A 19,003-nucleotide genomic window follows, 5' to 3' on the forward strand; every position below is an offset into this window, starting at 1 on the left:
TCTTTGTCACCTGATCGTAGAATTCTATTAAGCCTGTAAGGCAAGATTTCCCCTCCCTGAACCCATGTTGATGGGTTGTCAGGAAGTCACTTCTCTCCAGATGTGTTACTAGTTTTTTCTCACGATCTTCTCCATCACCTTGCATGGTATACAATTTAAGGACACTGGCCTATAGGTCAGCGCCTCTTTTCTGTCATCATTTTTGCATATTGGGACTACATTAGCCGTCTTCCATATTTCTGGTAGGTCTCCCGTTTCCAGTGATCTACTATACACTATGGAGAGTGGCAAGCAAAGCGCTCCTTTAAACTCTTTCAATACCCATGGTGAGATTCCATTCGGGCCAACAGCCTTTCTCACGTTCAGCTCCAACAGGTACCTCTTGACCTTATCTCTTGTAATTTCGGACCCTTCCAAGGTCGCCTGGTTTACTGCCAGCTCTCCTAGCGCAGTGACCTCTCCTTGTTCTATTGTGAAGACCTCCTGGAACCTCTTGTTGAGTTCTTCACACACCTCTTTGTCATTCTCTGTGTACCTGTCCTCACCAGTTCTAAGTTTCATCACCTGTTCCTTCACTGTTGTTTTCCTCCTGATGTGACTGTGTAGTAGCTTTGGTTCGGTCTTGGCTTTATTAGCTATTTCATTTTCATACCTTTTCTCAGTTTATCTTCTGTGTGTGTGTGTGTGTGTGTGTGTGTGTGTGTGTGTGTGTGTGTGTGCGTGCGTGTGTGTGTGTGTGTGTGTGTGTGTGTGTGTGTGTGTGTGTGTGTGTGTGTGCGTGTGTGTGTGTGTGTGTGTGTGTGTGTGTGTGTGTGTGTGTGTGTGTGTGTGTGTGTGTTTATAGATTGTAGTTAATTATTGCTGTTTCAAGTAAAACCATGTGTTGTTACTGGTTTATTAGTTATTATCAAATTCAGGCACCGTTTGAAGAGATGGGTTGTTCTTCCTGTCACTTGTACCCAGATGCAGTTGGGACTTGCTTAACTTTCTCAAGTGAACAGCTCCTCAAACAAGAAGTTTAACATCTGTCAACCCTTAAAATCTTATGTTATCTTGCGGGTGCAAAATGAGGGAATCTTTTAAGAACAGTATCAATATTTGATAAATAGTATTTTCCTAACTCAAACAATGTGGGGTTTATTATTCTACATATATTTCTAATGTTTCTCAGGTGTTCACATTCTCTCAGGTAGTGGTCAAGGCGGTGTCCGTCACTCTCATCACAGATTCTGCAACTCCGCTGTTCAACTGTTGTTTCTATTCCGAATCTCCATGGATATTTGTATCCAAGACAGATTCTCGCTATTACTGAATCTCTCCCTCGGTCACCACCTCCTCGTCCATAATGATTGGGATTGTCAGCTGCAACCATGTTTTACCATCGTACAGATTCGCTGATTTGTGCTTCTATTCTCTTTTCCTCAGTTATCTTGTCACGGTGATGTTGCCTGACAATACCTCTATTTTGTAGAAGAGTCTTGGGTATGAAGTATTCAATATGGTCTCCTTCAGCGCCTTCAGCACCCAGCACATCTGCTCGTTCATTTCCATATATTCCAACATGGGAGGGGATCCACAGAAACTTGATGAGTCTTTCCTGGAAGGTTAGTACCCTCATAGCTCTCTTAATTTCAGCGACTATCGGAAGATTTTCTGCCCGATTTTTACATAGGCTTTGTAACGCTGCTATTGAATCAGTGCAGATCACTGCGCCATTAGTGTTCCGTTCAAGGAATCTTAACGCCATGACAGTGGCAGTTAGCTCTGCTTGCGTTGAAGAGGCATAGTTCTCAATATTACAGTGTATGCTGCACCAGCCCTGCCATTGGCAGGATTAGATGACCTGTCAGTGTAGATTTGATCTAATTCATCTCCGGTTCCTTTGTAAATTTCCCCGAGATACTTGTGCCTCATTTCTTGTGGTATCATGTTGGACTTTTTCGTTGCCATTTCATTGATGATAATCCTGCACGAGTCATCCTCCCAGGGAGGTAACCTCTCTACAGGCATGAGCTCACAGGCTTGCTCAAGCAGGTGATGTTTTTCAAGGTAGCAGACTGATCTGTGATGCCATTTTTTGCTTCTCCTGTTTCCTTCTGTAAGTAACACAGAACTCAGTTTTTTTCTTGGCAATATCATTGCAATGGGGATCTCTGGCTATCCTAATTGTAAGCTTAGCATTCAGTTCCTTAATTCTGCTTTTAACACTGGGGAGGGACAACTCCTCTCGTAGATTAGACGCTTTGGCAGTTCTTGGGACTCCAAGAATGATTGTCATGGCTTCATTTTGTATGCTTTCGAGCCTTTTCATATCGCTTTGGGAGTAGGCGCATAGAACTGGTGCGGCATAGTCTATGAGCACACATAGGCTGAGTACATCATTTTAAGCACGGCAATAGTCCATTGTCCATCCCAGGTCATAGCTGTCAGTGCCCTGAGTCGACTTTTGCATATTCTTATGAGTTGGTTGAGCTCCTCTTTCTTCCCCTTGTTAGAGCCGACAGTGACGCCAAGGTACCGATAGTGGTCAACCCATTCAAGTGTTACACCATTAATTTGTAGTTCTTCATTTGCCCCCGCTTGTGATGGGAGTATGCTTTTGTCTGGTTTGTGGAGAGAGAAACCGAGCTCAATACATTTCCTTCCGAGGAGTTTAATAGACTGTTTAATGTTTCCCAAGATGGGAGCTTGTATAAGGACATCATCTGCATACCCCACTTGATGCGTCCCTTCCAGAAAATCAATATTTGCAATAGCGTTCATTGCAAACACGTTCATTGTTCATTTCATTACACTATTCAAGTACATTGAATAGTGTGGGGATTAAGACTCCGTCTTAGGAGGTCCAGAGTTCCATCTTCATCGTTCTTGAGACTTCTCCATTGAAGCAGACCTTGGCTTTCCTCCCTGTGAGGTAGTCTTCAACCCATTTCATGAGTCTCCCCTTGACACCCATGCATGCAAGCTCGTCCAGGATCGCAATTCCCTGTGCTTTGTCGAAGGCTCCTTTAATGTTAGCATATACAGAGTACCTAGCTGTGTCATTAGCCAAGTAATGAACTATACAATTTGCTGTGCTCCGTCCTTGAACAAGTCCATTGACCCCCTCCCCTAACCTGCCTATTTTGTGCAACAGACGGTTTAGGATGATCCTTTCAAGCATCTTTCAAGTGCATGACTGATAGGTCTGTAATTGTTAGGGTCATTGGGCTTCGGTATGGGAACAATTATTGCGTGTTTCCATTGTGTGGGCAACACTCCACTTAGGAATGACTTGTTAAACAGGTGGAGTAGTGGATTGCCAGACACTTCACACAGTGTATTGAGTATGTCGTAGGTGGCGCCATCCTCACCAGGTGAAGTACTTTTACCCTTTTTCATAGCCCCCTTACTTCTGGCTGTGACTGGTTGCCCATACTCGTCATCACTAGACTGTACTCTTGTTATCCTAATTCTTCTGTCATTATGTCGCAGGAGCTGTTCCCTGCTGATTTCTGTTGGGAGGGAGGAGGAGGATGCTGCATCACTCCACTTGTGAGTAAATTCTTCAGCCTTATCCATGGGATAAGGCACTCCAACCACCACCTTCTGAAGCTCACAAGCAATCCAGTTGGGATCGCCCCATTGTCGATCAAGCAACTGCGATATGCCTAGAAGCTGCGACAACACCTAGGGTGCAAAACCCCCAAACATTTCCCTAACTACCGGGTACTGCCATGCCCAGGAGGCATGGCAGGATGTGCAGAATACCCCAGTTTAAGAGCAGAGGTGCAATAGTTACTCTGAGAGAGAATTCTATCAACATCAGAGGCCCGAGACTGTTAAACACGCTTCCACTACATAACTGGCCGACCCCTCACAGTGTTCAAGAGAGAGAACTCGATAAGCATCTCCAAAGGATACCTGATCAACCAGGTTGTGATTCATACGTCATGCTGCAAGCAGCCGCGTCCAACAGCCTAGTTGACCAGTCCAGCAACCAGGAGGCCTGGTCGAGAACCGTACCACGGGGACGCTAAGCTCCGAAATCATCTCAAGGTAAGAGTACCTGTTTACGGCACAAGGTGAACAGTTGTATTAGGTGAAAGGAAATGTTACCAAAATCATGTGTAATTTAGAGGTCACTCACGTGTCCTCTGCTGCTGCAGGAGGTCGTCACCACCAGGTCCTTGGATCCCTTCAAGGTCGTAGTCATGGCCCAGGCTTCGTAGGGCGCTCCTCCACACTCCCGTGACAAGCTCCTCTCCTCTGGGAGCAGGTCGTCGTCCAGGTCAAACCTGAGAACGTGTCCTGCAGAGGGGAAGTGTTCCTGGCGTCAGAGATCTTTGTCATCAGTACAGATAATGAAATATTTACTGCTCTGACCGTACAGGTAAATATGTCCTAGACCATTAATAAGTAGAGGAAAGGTGTCTTTCATCATCTACCAGTAGACAAACATATCATTGCTCCTCTACCAGTAGACAAGCATATAACTGATTATCTACCACTAGACAAACATATAATTCATCATCTACCAGTAGACAAACATATCATTCATCATCTACCAGTTGACAAACATATCATTGCTCCTCTACCAGTAGACAAGCATATAATTGATTATCTACCACTTGACAAACATATAATTCATCATCTACCAGTAGACAAACATATCATTCATCATCTACCAGTAGACAAACATATCATTCATCATCTACCAGTAGACAATGGTGTGTGTGATCCTTCACCAGTGCACACGGAGGGGGTCATTAATCACTGGTCAACAGGCACAAAGGTTTCTCTCATTCTCCTCCTGTAGAATTTGCCTTTATTAAGTCAACAGATATCACGTAACTTAAGATATCCGATCATTAAAAAGAGTTATTAACCTTCTAACTGTCGAAAACTAACAATTACAAGTTTAGATTCTTTAGTCTTTGTAACCACGTGTCTTTGTAACCACGTGTCTTTGTAACCACGTGTCTTTGTAACCATGTGTCTTTGTAACCATGTGTCTTTGTAACCATGTGTCTTTGTAACCACGTGTCTTTGTAGCCATGTGTCTTTGTAACCATGTGTCTTTGTAACCATGTGTCTTTGCAACCACGTGTCTTTGTAACCATGTGTCTTTGTAACCACGTGTCTTTGTAACCATGTGTCTTTGTAACCACGTGTCTTTGTAACCACCTGTCTTTGTAACCACGTGTCTTTGTAACCACGTGTCTTTGTAACCACCTGTCTTTGTAACCATGTGTCTTTGTAACCACGTGTCTTTGTAACCATGTGTCTTTGTAAACACGTGTCTTTGTAACCACGTGTCTTTGTAACCATGTGTCTTTGTAACCACGTGTCTTTGTAACTACGTGTCTTTGTAACCATGTGTCTTTGTAACCATGTGTCTTTGTAACCATGTGTCTTTGTAACCATGTGTCTTTGTAAACACGTGTCTTTGTAGCCATGTGTCTTTGTAACCACGTGTCTTTGTAACCACGTGTCTTTGTAACCATGTGTCTTTGTAACCATGTGTCTTTGTAACCACGTGTCTTTGTAACCACGTGTCTTTGTAACCATGTGTCTTTGTAAACACGTGTCTTTGTAACCAAGTGTCTTTGTAACCACCTGTCTTTGTAACCACGTGCCTTTGTAACCAAGTGTCTTTGTAACCACGTGTCTTTGTAACCATGTGTCTTTGTAACCATGTGTCTTTGTAACCATGTGTCTTTGTAACCACGTGTCTTTGTAACCATGTGTCTTTGTAAACACGTGTCTTTGTAACCACGTGTCTTTGTAATCATGTGTCTTTGTAACCACGTGTCTTTGTAACCACGTGTCTTTGTAACCATGTGTCTTTGTAACCATGTGTCTTTGTAACCATGTGTCTTTGTAACCATGTGTCTTTGTAAACACGTGTCTTTGTAGCCATGTGTCTTTGTAACCACGTGTCTTTGTAACCATGTGTCTTTGTAGCCACGAGTCTTTGTAACCATGTGTCTTTGTAACCACGTGTCTTTGTAACCATGTGTCTTTGTAGCCATGTGTCTTTGTAAACACGTGTCTTTGTAGCCACGTGTCCTTGTAACCACGTGTCTTTATAACCAAGTGTCTTTGTAAACACGTGTCTTTGCAAACACGTGTCTTTGTAGCCACGTGTCCTTGTAACCACGTGTCTTTGTAAACACGTGTCTTTGTAAACACGTGTCTTTGTAACCACGTGTCTTTGTAGCCATGTGTCTTTGTAACCACGTGTCTTTGTAACCACGAGTTAGGACGTTCTACATTTAATTTACTGGTTGGCAGCGTGGGCTTCCACGCCAACACTACGTACTCTAGCACAGGGCGCTGTATACGGTGGCCATTATCCTGAATGGACCTCAGTTAAGAACTGTGTAATTACACCTGCCAACCCCCGTCAACACCTTTGGTGTTATCTGCTCCTGTGGGCCTCGGTCAAAAGGTTAGATTTGACGGCTGGCACCCCGGATGCTTGAATTTTAAGGCGTTAGTGGCTGATATTTTTAAACGCGGTTCGACTCCTCTGACGGTAGAGTGCCGGTCTGGATTCATGCAGGTCGGCGTTCAATCCCCGACCGTCCACAAGTGGTTGGTTAACATTCCTTCCTTCTCCGTCCCATCCACAATCTTTATCCTGACCCCTTCCCAGTGCTGTATAGTCGTAATGGCTTAGCGCTTTCTCCTGATAGTTCCGTTCCTCTGACACATCATCTGATCTTATCATCATTATCTCGCCAGCACTGAACTCCAGCCTCACCTCTCACACCAGCCTCACCTCTCACACCTGCCTCACCTCTCACACCTGCCTCACCTCTCACACCTGCCTCACCTCTCACACTAGCCTCACCTCTCACACCTGCCTCACCTCTCACACCTGCCTCACCTCTCACACCTGCCTCACCTCTCACACCTGCCGCACCTCTCACACCTGCCTCCTCTCTCACACCAGCCTCACCTCTCACACCAGCCTCACCTCGGACACCTGCCTCACCTCTCACACTTGCCTCACCTCTCACACCTGCCTCACCTCTCACACCAGCCTCACCTCTCACACCTGCCTCACCTCTCACACCAGCCTCACCTCTCACACCTGCCTCACCTCTCACACCAGCCTCACCTCTCACACCTGCCTCACCTCTCACACCTGTCTAAACTCTCACACCAGCCTCACCTCTCACACCTGCCTCACCTCTCACACCTGCCTCACCTCTCACACCTGCCTCACCTATCACACCAGCCTCACCTCTCACACCTGCCTCACCTCTCACACCTGCCTCACCGCTCACACCAGCATCACCTCTCACACCTGCCTCACCTCTCACTCCAGCCTCACCTCTCACACCAGCATCACCTCTCACACCTGCCTCACCTCACTCCAGCCTCGCCTCTCACACCAGCCTCACCTCTCACACCTGCCTCACCTCTCACACCAGCATCACCTCTCACTCCAGACTCACCTCTCACACCTGCCTCACCTCTCAATCCAGCCTCACCTCTCACACTAGCCTCACCTCTCACACCAGCCTCACCTCTCACACCAGCCTCACCTCTCACTCTAGACTACCTCTCACACCAGCCTCACCTCTGACACCTGCCTCACTTCTCACACCAGCCTCACCTCTCACACCTGCCTCACCTCTCACACCTGCCTCACCTCTCACACCTGCCTCACCTCTCACACCAGCCTCACCTCTCACACCAGCCTCACCTCTCACACCTGCCTCACCTCTCACACCTGCCTCACCTCTCACACCTGCCTCACCTCTCACACCTGCCTCAACTCTCACACCTGCCTCACCTCTCACACCTGCCTCACCTCTCACACCGGCCTCACCTCTCTCACCTGCCTCACCTCTCACTCCAGCCTCACCTCTCACTCCAGCCTCACCACTCACTCCAGTCTCACCTCTCACACCAGCCTCACCTCTCACTCCAGCCTCACCTCTCACTTCAGCCTCACCTCTCACTCCAGCCTCACCACTCACACCTGCTTCACCTCTCACACCAGCCTCACCTCTCACACCTGCGTCACCTCTCACTCCAGCCTCACCTCTCACTCCAGCCTCACCTCACACTCCAGCCTCACCTCTCTCTCCAGCCTCATCTCTCACTCCAGCCTCACCACTCACACCTGCCTCACCTCTCACACCTGCCTCACCTCTCACACCAGCCTCACCTCTCACTCCATCCTCACCTCTCCCACCAGCCTCACCTCTCACTCCAACCTCACCTCTCCCACTAGCCTCACCTCTCACTCCAGCCTCACCTCTCACACCAGCCTCACCTCTCACTCCAGCCTCAACTCTCACACCAGCCTCACCTCTCACTCCAGCCTCACCACTCACTCCAGTCTCACCTCTCACACCAGCCTCACCTCTTACTCCAGCCTCACCTCTCACACCTGCCTCACCTCTCACACCTGCCTCACCTCTCACACCTGCCTCACCTCTCACTTCATCCTCACCTCTGACACCTGCCTCACCTCTCACACAAGCCTCACCTCTCACATCAGCCTCACCTCTCACACCTGCCTCACCTCTCACACCTGCCTCACCTCTCACACCTGCCTCACCTCTCACACCAGCCTCACATCTCACACCAGCCTCACCTCTCACCCCTGCCTCACCTCTCACACCTGCCTCACCTCCCACTGCAGCCTCAGCTCTCACTCCAACCTCACCTCTCACACCTGCCTCACCTCTCACACCTGCCTGACCTCTCACACCTGCCTCAACTCTCACACCTGCCTCACCTCTCACACCAGCCTCACCTCTCACACCTGCCTCACCTCTCACACCAGCCTCACATCTCACACCAGCCTCACCTCTCACCCCTGCCTTACCTCTCACACCTGCCTCACCTCCCACTGCAGCCTCACCTCTCACTCCAACCTCACCTCTCACACCTGCCTTACCTCTCACACCTGCCTGACCTCTCACACCTGCCTCAACTCTCACACCTGCCTCACCTCTCACACCTGCCTCACCTCTCACACCAGCCTCACCTCTCACTCCAGCCTCACCTCTCACACCTGCCTCACCTCTCACTCCAGCCTCACCTCTCACACCAGCCTCACCTCTCACTCCAGCCTCACCTCTCACACCAGCCTCACCTCTCACTCCAGCCTCACCTCTCACACCAGCCTCACCTCTCATTCCAGCCTCACCTCTCACTCCAGCCTCACCTCTCACACCTGCCTCACCTCTCACACCTGCCTCACCTCTCACACCAGCCTCACCTCTCACACCTGCCTCACCTCTCACACCAGCCTCACCTCTCACACCTGCCTCACCTCTTACACCTGCCTCACCTCTCACACCAGCCCCACATCTCACACCAGCCTCACCTCTCACACCTGCCTCACCTCTCACACCAGGCCCACCTCTCACACCAGCCTCACCTCTCACTCCAGCCTCACCTCTCACACCAGCCTCACCTCTCACACCATCCTCACCTCTCGCACCTGCCTCACCTCTCACATCAGCCTCACCTCTCACACCTGCCTCACCTCTCACACCTGCCTCACCTCTCACTTCATCTTCACCTCTGACACCTGCCTCACCTCTCACTTCATCCTCACCTCTGACACCTGCCTCACCTCTCACACCTGCCTCACCTCTCACACCTGCCTCACCTCTCACACCAGCCTCACCTCTCACACCTGCCTCACCTCTTACACCTGCCTCACCTCTCACACCAGCCTCACCTCTCACACCAGCCTCACCTATCACACCAGCCTCACCTCTCACAGCAGCCTCACCTCTCACTCGAGCCTCACCTCTCACTTCATCCTCACCTCTGCCACCTGCCTCACCTCTCACCTGCCTCACCTCTCACACCTGCCTCACCTCTCAAACCTGCCTCACCTCTCACACCAGCCTCACCTCTCACACCTGCCTCAGCTCTCACACCTGCCTCACCTCTCAAACCAGCCTCACCTCTCACTCCAGCCTCACCTCTCACTTCATCCTCACCTCTGACACCTGCCTCACCTCTCACACCTGCCTCACCTCTCACACCTGCCTCACCTCTCACACCTGCCTCACCTCTCATACCTGCCACACCTCTCAGACCAGCCTCACCTCTCATACCTGCCTCACTTCTCACTCCAGCCTCACCTCTCACATCAGCCTCACTTCTCACTCCAGCCTCACCTCTCACACCAGCCTCACCTCTGTCAGCTGCCTCACCTCTCACACCTGCCTCACCTCTCATACCTGCCTCACCTCTCACACCAGCCTCACTTCTCACACCAGCCTCACCTCTCACTCCAGCCTCACCTCTCACTTCATCCTCACCTCTGACACCTACCTCACCTCTCACACCTGCCTCACCTCTCACACCTGCCTCACCTCTCACACCTGCCTTACCTCTCATACCTGCCACACCTCTCAGACCAGCCTCACCTCTCATACCTGCCTCACTTCTCACTCCAGCCTCACCTCTCACACCTGCCTCACCTCTCACTCCAGCCTCACCTCTTACATCTGCCTCACCTCTCACTCCAGCCTCACCTCTTACTCCAGCCTCACCTCTCACACCTGCCTCACCTCTCACTCCAGCCTCACCTCTCACACCAGCCTCACCTCTCACTCCAGCCTCACCTCTCACACCTTCCTCACCTCTCACACCTGCCTCACCTCTCACACCTGCCTCACGTCTCACATCTGCCTCACCTCTCACATCTGCCTCACCAGGTGTTTTTAACACCTGACAATATTTGTAGGAACGTTTTGATGCGTCATAAAAACGCTATAACAAGTTGTAACAACTATATTACAAGTTGTAACAGGCGGAAAATAGGGACAGTTACGTTGTGTGTGTTTGGAGGGTTCTCATATTTGTTTTCGTGCCCCCCCCCCCAAACACACACAAATAGGTGAAGCAGTAGCCAACTTCTAACTCCTGTTAGTAAGCTTAGATCCATATTTTTTCCCCACAGCTCAAGCTTTACCCACTTACGCATCCCCCCCCCCCACCACACCCTGATTTTTTCCCTACTTCCTCCCCATCCTCCCCATCTTGCCCAACGCTGCCCTAACACCAGCATCTTAGAGAAGCATGCAAGTCCTTCAGAACACAGGGTATGTAAGGGAAGCTTCTGTAATAACAGGATGGAGAGTAGAGATAGGGAGGGAGAGTGTAGATAAGGAGGGAGAGTAGAGATAGAGAGAGAGAAAGAAGAGATAGGGAGAGAGAGAAAACATCCTGATCAAAATTTAAGAATGTTCATATTTCATAAACAGGAACCATACAATCAGGAGCAAAGATGATACAGTTATCAATCATCAGAGGGAGGGGGGGAAGAAGGGGCACAGGAGCTGGAGCTTAATCTCGCGTAAACAAAGTAGATAAGAATAGCTATATAAAACTGTCCAGTTAAGAACAGTCGGGTAGGAATTGCTGGAAAGCAAAACAACAGCTAAAACTAAACTGATAAGAAAAGCAAGGTGAAAACGCTAAGTCAAACCAGGTAAGACCAGCCAGGTAAGACCAGCCAGGTAAGAACAGCCAGGTAAGACCAGCCAGGTAAGACCAGCCAGGTAAGACCAGCCAGGTAAGACCAGCCAGGTAAGAACAGCCAGGTAAGACCAGCCAGGTAAGACCAGCCAGGTAAGAACAGCCAGGTAATAACAGCCAGGTAAGAACAGCCAGGTAAGAACAGCCAGGTAAGACCAGCCAGGTAAGACCAGCCAGGTAAGACCAGCCAGGTAAGAACAGCCAGGTAAGAACAGCCAGGTAAGAAAAGCCAGGTAAGACCAGCCAGGTAAGACCAGCCAGGTAAGAACAGGCAGGCAATAACAGCCAGGTAAGAACAGCCAGGTAAGAACAGCCAGGTAAGAACAGCCAGGTAAGAACAGCCAGGTAATAACAGCCAGGTAAGAATAGCCAGGTACGAACAGCCAGGTAAGACCAGCCAGGTAAGAACAGGCAGGCAATAACAGCCAGGTAAGAACAGCCAGGTAAGAACAGCCAGGTAAGAACAGCCAGGTAAGAACAGCCAGGTAATAACAGCCAGGTAATAACAGCCAGGTAAGAACAGCCAGGTAAGAACAGCCAGGTAAGAATAGCCAGGTACGAACAGCCAGGTAAGACCAGCCAGGTAAGAACAGCCAGGTACGAACAGCCAGGTAAGAACAGCCAGGTACGAACAGCCAGGTAAGAACAGCCAGGTACGAACGGCCAGGTAAGAACAGCCAGGTAAGAACAGTCAGGTAAGAACAGCCAGGTAAGGACAGCCAGGTAAGAACAGCCAGGTAAGAACAGTCAGGTAAGAACAGTCAGGTAAGAACAGCCGGGTAAGAACAGCCAGGTACGAACAGCCAGGTAAGAACAGCCAGGTAAGAACAACCGGGTAAGAACAGTCAGGTAAGAACAGCCAGGAAAGAACATCCAGGTAAGAACAGCCAGGTAAGAACATCTAGGTAAGAACAGTCAGGTAAGAACAGCCAGGTAAGAAAAGCCAGGTGAGAACAGCCAGGTAAGAACAGCCAGGAAAGAACAGCAGGTAAGAACAGCCAGGTAAGAACATCCAGGTAAGAACAGTCAGGTAAGAACAGCCAGGTAAGATCAGCCAGGTACGAACAGCCAGGTAAGAACATCTAGGTAAGAACAGTCAGGTAAGAACAGCCAGGTAAGAAAAGCCAGGTGAGAACAGCCAGGTAAGAACAGCCAGGAAAGAACAGCAGGTAAGAACAGCCAGGTAAGAACAGTCAGGTAAGAACAGCCAGGTAAGATCAGTCAGGTACGAACAGCCAGGTAAGAACAGACAAGAACAACTACTACAAAAGAACAGGCAAGCAATCTTCCACATTGGGGTAACTGATATGGTCTATTGAATGTATCGGTCCTACTCAGCCTATAAAAAAAAGCATAGAGGTTTTTATCGGCTGTAACAGTGAAGACAGATCTTCTCCCTCATCTAAGCCTAACCACTTGGGGTTCACGGCAGAGCGATGGTCTCGTTTCATGCAGGTCGGCGTTCAATCCCCGACCGTTCAAGTGGTTGGCCACCATTCCTTCCCCCGACCCATCCCAAATCCTTATCCTGACCCCTTTCCAGTGCTATATAAGAACATAAGAATAAAGGTAACTGCAGAAGGCCTTTTGGCCCATACGAGGCAGCTCCAATTTATAACTACCCAATCCCACGCATATACATGTTCAACCCACGCTTGAAACAATCAAGGAACCCGACCTCCACCACGCCACGTGGCAACTGGTTCCACAAATCAACAACCCTGTTCCCGAACCAGTATTTACCCAGGTCTTTCCGAAATCTAAATTTATCCAGTTTATACCCATTGTTTCGTGTTCTGTTTTGTGTTGATACTTTCAATACCCTATTAATATCCCCTTTGTAATGTCCATTCATCCACTTGTAAACCTCTATCATGTCACCCCTAACTCTTCGCCTTTCCTGTGAATGCAATTTAAGCTTTGTTAATCTTTATTCATATGACAGATTTCTAATTTGGGGAATGAACATTGTCATCCTACGCTGGTCAGTATTCCCTCATCAAGTGAATTGATATCCATTCTAAAGTACGGCGACCAAAACTGAACTGCATAATCTAAATGGGGCCTAACCAGAGCTAGATATAGCTGAAAAACCACACCAGGTGTCTTGTTACTAACGCTTCGATTAATAAATCCCAGTGTCCTATTTGCCTTATTACGAACATTTACGCATTGTTATTTTGATTTTAAATTCTTACTAATCATAACTCCCAGATCCCTTTCGCAATCCGACTTCGCAATCTCAACACCACCTAACTCGTATCTTGTAACTCTATCATCATTACCTAGCCTCAGAACTTTACATTTATCAGCATTAAACTGCATCTGTCAATATTTTGACCATTTCAAAACCCTATTTAGATCGCCTTGAAGTGATATTGAGTCATTTTCCGTGTTTATTTCCCTCCCGATTTTTGAATCATCAGTAAATTTGCAAATGTTGCTGCTCAAATCTGAATCTAAATCATTTATATATATTATAAACAACAGAGGTCCCAGGACAGAGCCTTGAGGCACTCCACTTACAACATTTTCCCACTCTGACTTAACCCCATTTATACTAACTCCTTTGGTACAGCCAAGCGCTAATCCAGCTTAATATAGCACCCCCAATACCATGAGCCTCTATCTTTTAATCAGTCTTTTATGTGTAACTATATCATAAAGTGAAGTCTAATGGCTTGGCGCTTTCCCCTGATATTTTCCCCTTCCCCTTCCCTCATCTAGGCTCAAACGGCCCTTTTGAATAATTCATCGCGTTTTGGAGTCCATCCCCCCCCCCTCCCCACCCACAACGGACAAAATATGATGTACTATAAATCATAGCGGCTCACTAACGTTCACGTTTTCCATGCATGTGTGGTTGGGTTAAGTTAGGGAGTTTGAGTATACCATGTTCTGTCGGTTGTGACACAGCTCACCACGAGTCACAGAGGGTCATAACAATGTAGCTGAAAATAATGGGTCTTTAACCTACACACATGAAATGAAGAAAGGAGAAGGTATGAAAGAGAAAGAAAAGAAAGAAGGTAAGAAGGAAGTAAGGCGACTGGCGCCGCCTCAGCCCCTCCCAGATAATAATAATAATAATAATAATAATATTTTATTTAGGGAAAGTTCATACATAGATTCAGTTACAGACGTTCTGATTGATTTATAGATAGAGGAAGTACATACAATACCTAAAGCCAATAGTATGCATAGCGTTTCGGGCAAGGTGAGGTGGGGGAAAAACACTTCGACCAAAACTTAAAAGTAATTGAGCTTAAAGTATAAATTGCGTTGAAAGAAAAAAGATAAAAAAGGGGGAACATGGAAGAAAATAGCCAATTTACAAGTTGGTCAACAAACAGCATTGTTTAAAAAAATAGTAAGACATGGGTTGACATTTAGGGGTAAGGTAGGTTACATGGAGTTAATTAGGTAGTGCTTAGTTTTCATCTTAAACTGGTTGAGGGAGGTACAGCCTTTGACATGATTGGGAAGGTCATTCCACATTCTGGGTCCCTTGATTTGTAGAGCATATCTAGTTTGATTAAGTACTCTTGGAATATCAAATAGGTATTTATTTCTAGTGCGGTGCCCATGGGTTCTGTTACAACCTTCTAGGAAGCTATTAAGGTCAGGACTGACGTTACAATTCAGAGTTTTAAATATATAGAGTACACATGAGAGGATGTGCAGTGACTTAATATCTAACATATTCAGAGATTTGAGTAAGGGTACCGAGTGCTGTCTGGGGCCAGAATTTGAAATTGTTCTAATAGAAGCTTTGTGTTGGGTAATTAGAGGACGTAAATAATTTTGGGTAGTAGAACCCCAAGCACAAATACCATAGTTGAGATAAGGATAGATGAGAGATTAATAGAGCGTCACCAGGGCAGGGCGGGGTACATAATATCTGATCTTAGAAAGAATGCCAACAGTATTCGAAACTTTTTTTGCTATATTTAGAAGGTGTTCCTAGAAATTCAGCTTGTTATCGATGAGGACACCAAGGAATTTACCATCAACTTTACTACTGATTTGTATATTGTTTATTCTTAATTTTATTTCATTTGAAGATTTATTACCAAACAAAATATAGAAAGTTTTGTCAGTGTTAAGGGTGAGTTTGTTAGCAGTTAGCCAAAGATGGACTTTATTTAGTTCAGAATTCACCGTGGCATTTAGAGCAAGAGGATCAGGACTGGAGAAAATGAAAGTTGTGTCATCAGCAAATTGGTTTGAGGTGTTGAGAGGCATTTGGAAGGTCATTAATGAAGATGAGAAAGAGGAGAGGGCCAAGTATGCTGCCTCTTTCTGAAAGGAATCTTTCAGAACATTATATACCAAATATGTCAGACCAATCCTGGAGTATGCGGCTCCAGCATGGAGTCCATATCTAGTCAAGCATAAGACTAAATTGGAAAAGGTTCAAAGGTTTGCCACCAGACTAGTACCCGAGCTGAGAGGTATGAGCTACGAGGAGAGACTACGGGAATTAAACCTCACTTCGATGGAAGACAAAAGAGTTAGGGGGGACATGATCACCACATTCAAGATCCTCAAGGGAATCGACAGGGTTGATAAAGACAGGCTGTTTAACACAAGGGGCACACGCACTAGGGGACACAGGTAGAAAATGAGTGCCCAAATGAGCCACAGAGATATTAGAAAGAACTTTTTTAGTGTCAGAGTGGTTGACAAATGGAATGCATTAGGCAGTGATGTGGTGGAGGCTGACTCCATACACAGTTTCAAGTGTAGATATGATAAAGCCCAATAGGCTCAGGAACCTGTACACCTGTTGATTGACAGTTGAGAGGCGGGACCAAAGAGCCAGAGCTCAACCCCCGCAAGCACAACTAGGTGAGTACAACTAGGTGAGTACAGACAGATGGGGTCGCCCCAGGCACAGTCGGGAATCCCACCTTGTACACATATATGTAACAGTTGGGTTATTTTTTTAATTATCAGGGGAAAGCGCCAAGCCATTACGAATATATAGCACTGGGAAGGAGTCAGGATAAGGATTTGGCATTGGACGGGGGGAAAGAATGGTGCTCAGTCGCTTGCGGACGGTCGGGAATTGAACGCCGACCTGCATGAAGCGAGACCGTCGCTCTACCATCCACCCCAAGTGGTTGGGTAACAATTAGGTTAGGTATAAACAAGAGATGCCCCGCATGACTCTACAGCCCAGCGGCAGCTTCCTCTACTCACAGGTCCTGATATGAAGGGCAAGAGTTGGAAGGAAAGAAGAGCCGGGTACACGTACCTGTGTTTTGATCAAGAGTGCTGGGACACCCGAGGTACACCACTCTCTCATCCTGAAGACATAATCATTCAATTAATAATTAAAAAAATACAAAACTAGTTAAATACAAAGTAATTTAAAAATTTTAAAACAATAATGTAAATAATAATAATGATAATTACTTTTATAGCAATAGAAACAAGAGAATTAATTCAATAATCTTCTTGTTAATAATAAGAATAATTTAATAGTAACAAATAATTAATGATACTAATTAAAGCTGTAATAGAAATATCAACAATACTAAGCTGTTTATTGTACTCATAATAGATTATTGCTGAGTGTTATGTCATAGCTGAGGCTGTAACCAAGATCCTTAAGAAACCTTCTTGCACTCTCTCTCCATGAACTTAGGGTCTCAGATCCTATTGAAACGAATGATCTAATTCCCTGTAGTTGGCTGACTTGTATCTTTCTTTGTGTGTCGCCGCGGCTCCTGCCTGGCCGGCAGAGAGGTTGATGTATGTGGTTGCCAGGGTGGATATACAAATATAGTCCCATGCCAACTGTCTGCCACCCTTCCAAGGGCGCAGTGTGATTCCGTCTGGTCTGCCGGCAAAGCTAATAGAGTTACGGATAGAGGGGCCGGAAATGGCGATGTACGGCACAAAGTACTGCATCTCTTCTGACCATGTTGAAGGCATTCCTAAAGTCCAATTTGAGCAGGGCCTTTTCGTCAGAAATGTTGGTGATGTATGTTCGTGCTGTATGAGCAGCCGTTTCACAGCCTTGGAGGATCCCAAATTCTAGCTGAATTGGTTTCAGCAATTCAGCCGCTTGCTGACTGACAACCCTCGTAGCAGCCTTGGCAACCAGGCGTCGGAGAGTGTTGCCAACAGCGATTGGCCTGATTCCCTCGTCCTTCTTTTTGAGAGCACAGAGGGAGGCACCAAAAAAGAGAGCCCTGATGACCTCAGGTATATCACCAGCCAGACACATGTTGACGAACCTTGTGAGTTCCATAAGAAGATCTTGTGCAGCATCACCAACCGCAGGATTTAACATTTGCTTGATGTGTTGAGGAGAAGCAGCAAGAGGTGGTATGGGACAATAGGCCTTCTGCAGTTACTTCCATTCCTATGTTTTCATACCCAATTTATACCCATTGTTTCGTGTTCTATCTTGTGTTTATCACCTCACACAAAACTTTTATCCCATATCACCTCACCCAAAAAGAGTATAAGTACGATGAATTTGTATGTGTAAACTAAGTCTTTGAAAATGTAATAAGAAATTACGAAACGCGTTCAGGCGTCAGACAATAAATAAAAATGAATTTTGGAGCATTGATATTTCAATTACCATCGATAGTGAAGAACAACATAAGAAATATTGAGAAAATTTATGTTAGAATTATTAATCTTACCTTTTCGGTCATATACAACAACATATGTTTACAAGAAAGACTGCTACCAATATATATATATATATATATATATATATATATATATATATATATATATATGTCGTACCTAGTAGCCAGAACTCACTTGTCAGCCTACTATTCAAGGCCCGATTTGCCTAATAAGCCAAGTTTTCCTGAATTAATAGATTTTCTATAATTTTTTTCTTATGAAATGATAAAGCTACCCTTTTCACTATGTTTGAGGTCAATTTTTTTTATTGGAGTTAAAATTAACGTAGATATATGACCGAACCTAACCAACCCTACCTAACCTAACCTAACCTATATATATAGGTAAGGTTAGGTTAGGTAGCCAAAAAAAGCTAGGTTAGGTTAGGTTAGGTAGGTTAGGTAGACGAAAAAAACATTAATTCATGAAAACTTGGCTTATTAGGCAAATCGGGCCTTGCATAGTAGGCTGAGAAGTGAGTTCTGGCTACTAGGTACGACATATATATATATATATATATATATATATATATATATATATATATATATATATATATATATATATATATATATATATATATATATATATATATATATATATACATGTCGTACCTAGTAGCCAGAACGCACTTCTCAGCCTACTATGCAAGGCCAGATTTGCCTAATAAGCCAAGTTTTCATGAAATAATTGTTTTTCGACTACCTAACCTACCTAACCTAACCTAACCTAACTTTTTCGGCTACCTAACCTAACCTAACCTATAAAGATAGGTTAAGTTAGGTTAGGTAGGGTTGGTTAGGTTCGGTCATATATCTACGTTAATTTTAACTCCAATAAC

The 19,003-nt window shown here is 46.1% G+C and overlaps 1 protein-coding gene across 3 annotated transcripts in view; it reads right to left on the bottom strand.

Moving 5' to 3' along the window:
* LOC123746350 (integrin alpha-5) overlaps positions 1–19,003 on the bottom strand; it is a 161,650-nt gene that overhangs the window by 100,086 nt on the left and 42,561 nt on the right. For all 3 annotated transcript variants that reach the window (XM_045727813.2, XM_069314766.1, XM_045727810.2), the window contains exons 7-8: positions 16,772–16,823; positions 4,130–4,290 (exon numbers count right to left, since the gene is read on the bottom strand). In XM_045727813.2, coding sequence (XP_045583769.1) covers positions 4,130–4,290; positions 16,772–16,823 — 213 coding nt within the window. The remainder of the gene's footprint in view (positions 1–4,129; positions 4,291–16,771; positions 16,824–19,003) is intronic.

The sequence above is a fragment of the Procambarus clarkii genome, chromosome 80 (genome assembly GCF_040958095.1).
Source record: "Procambarus clarkii isolate CNS0578487 chromosome 80, FALCON_Pclarkii_2.0, whole genome shotgun sequence".
Classification (NCBI taxonomy): Eukaryota; Metazoa; Arthropoda; class Malacostraca; order Decapoda; family Cambaridae; genus Procambarus; species Procambarus clarkii.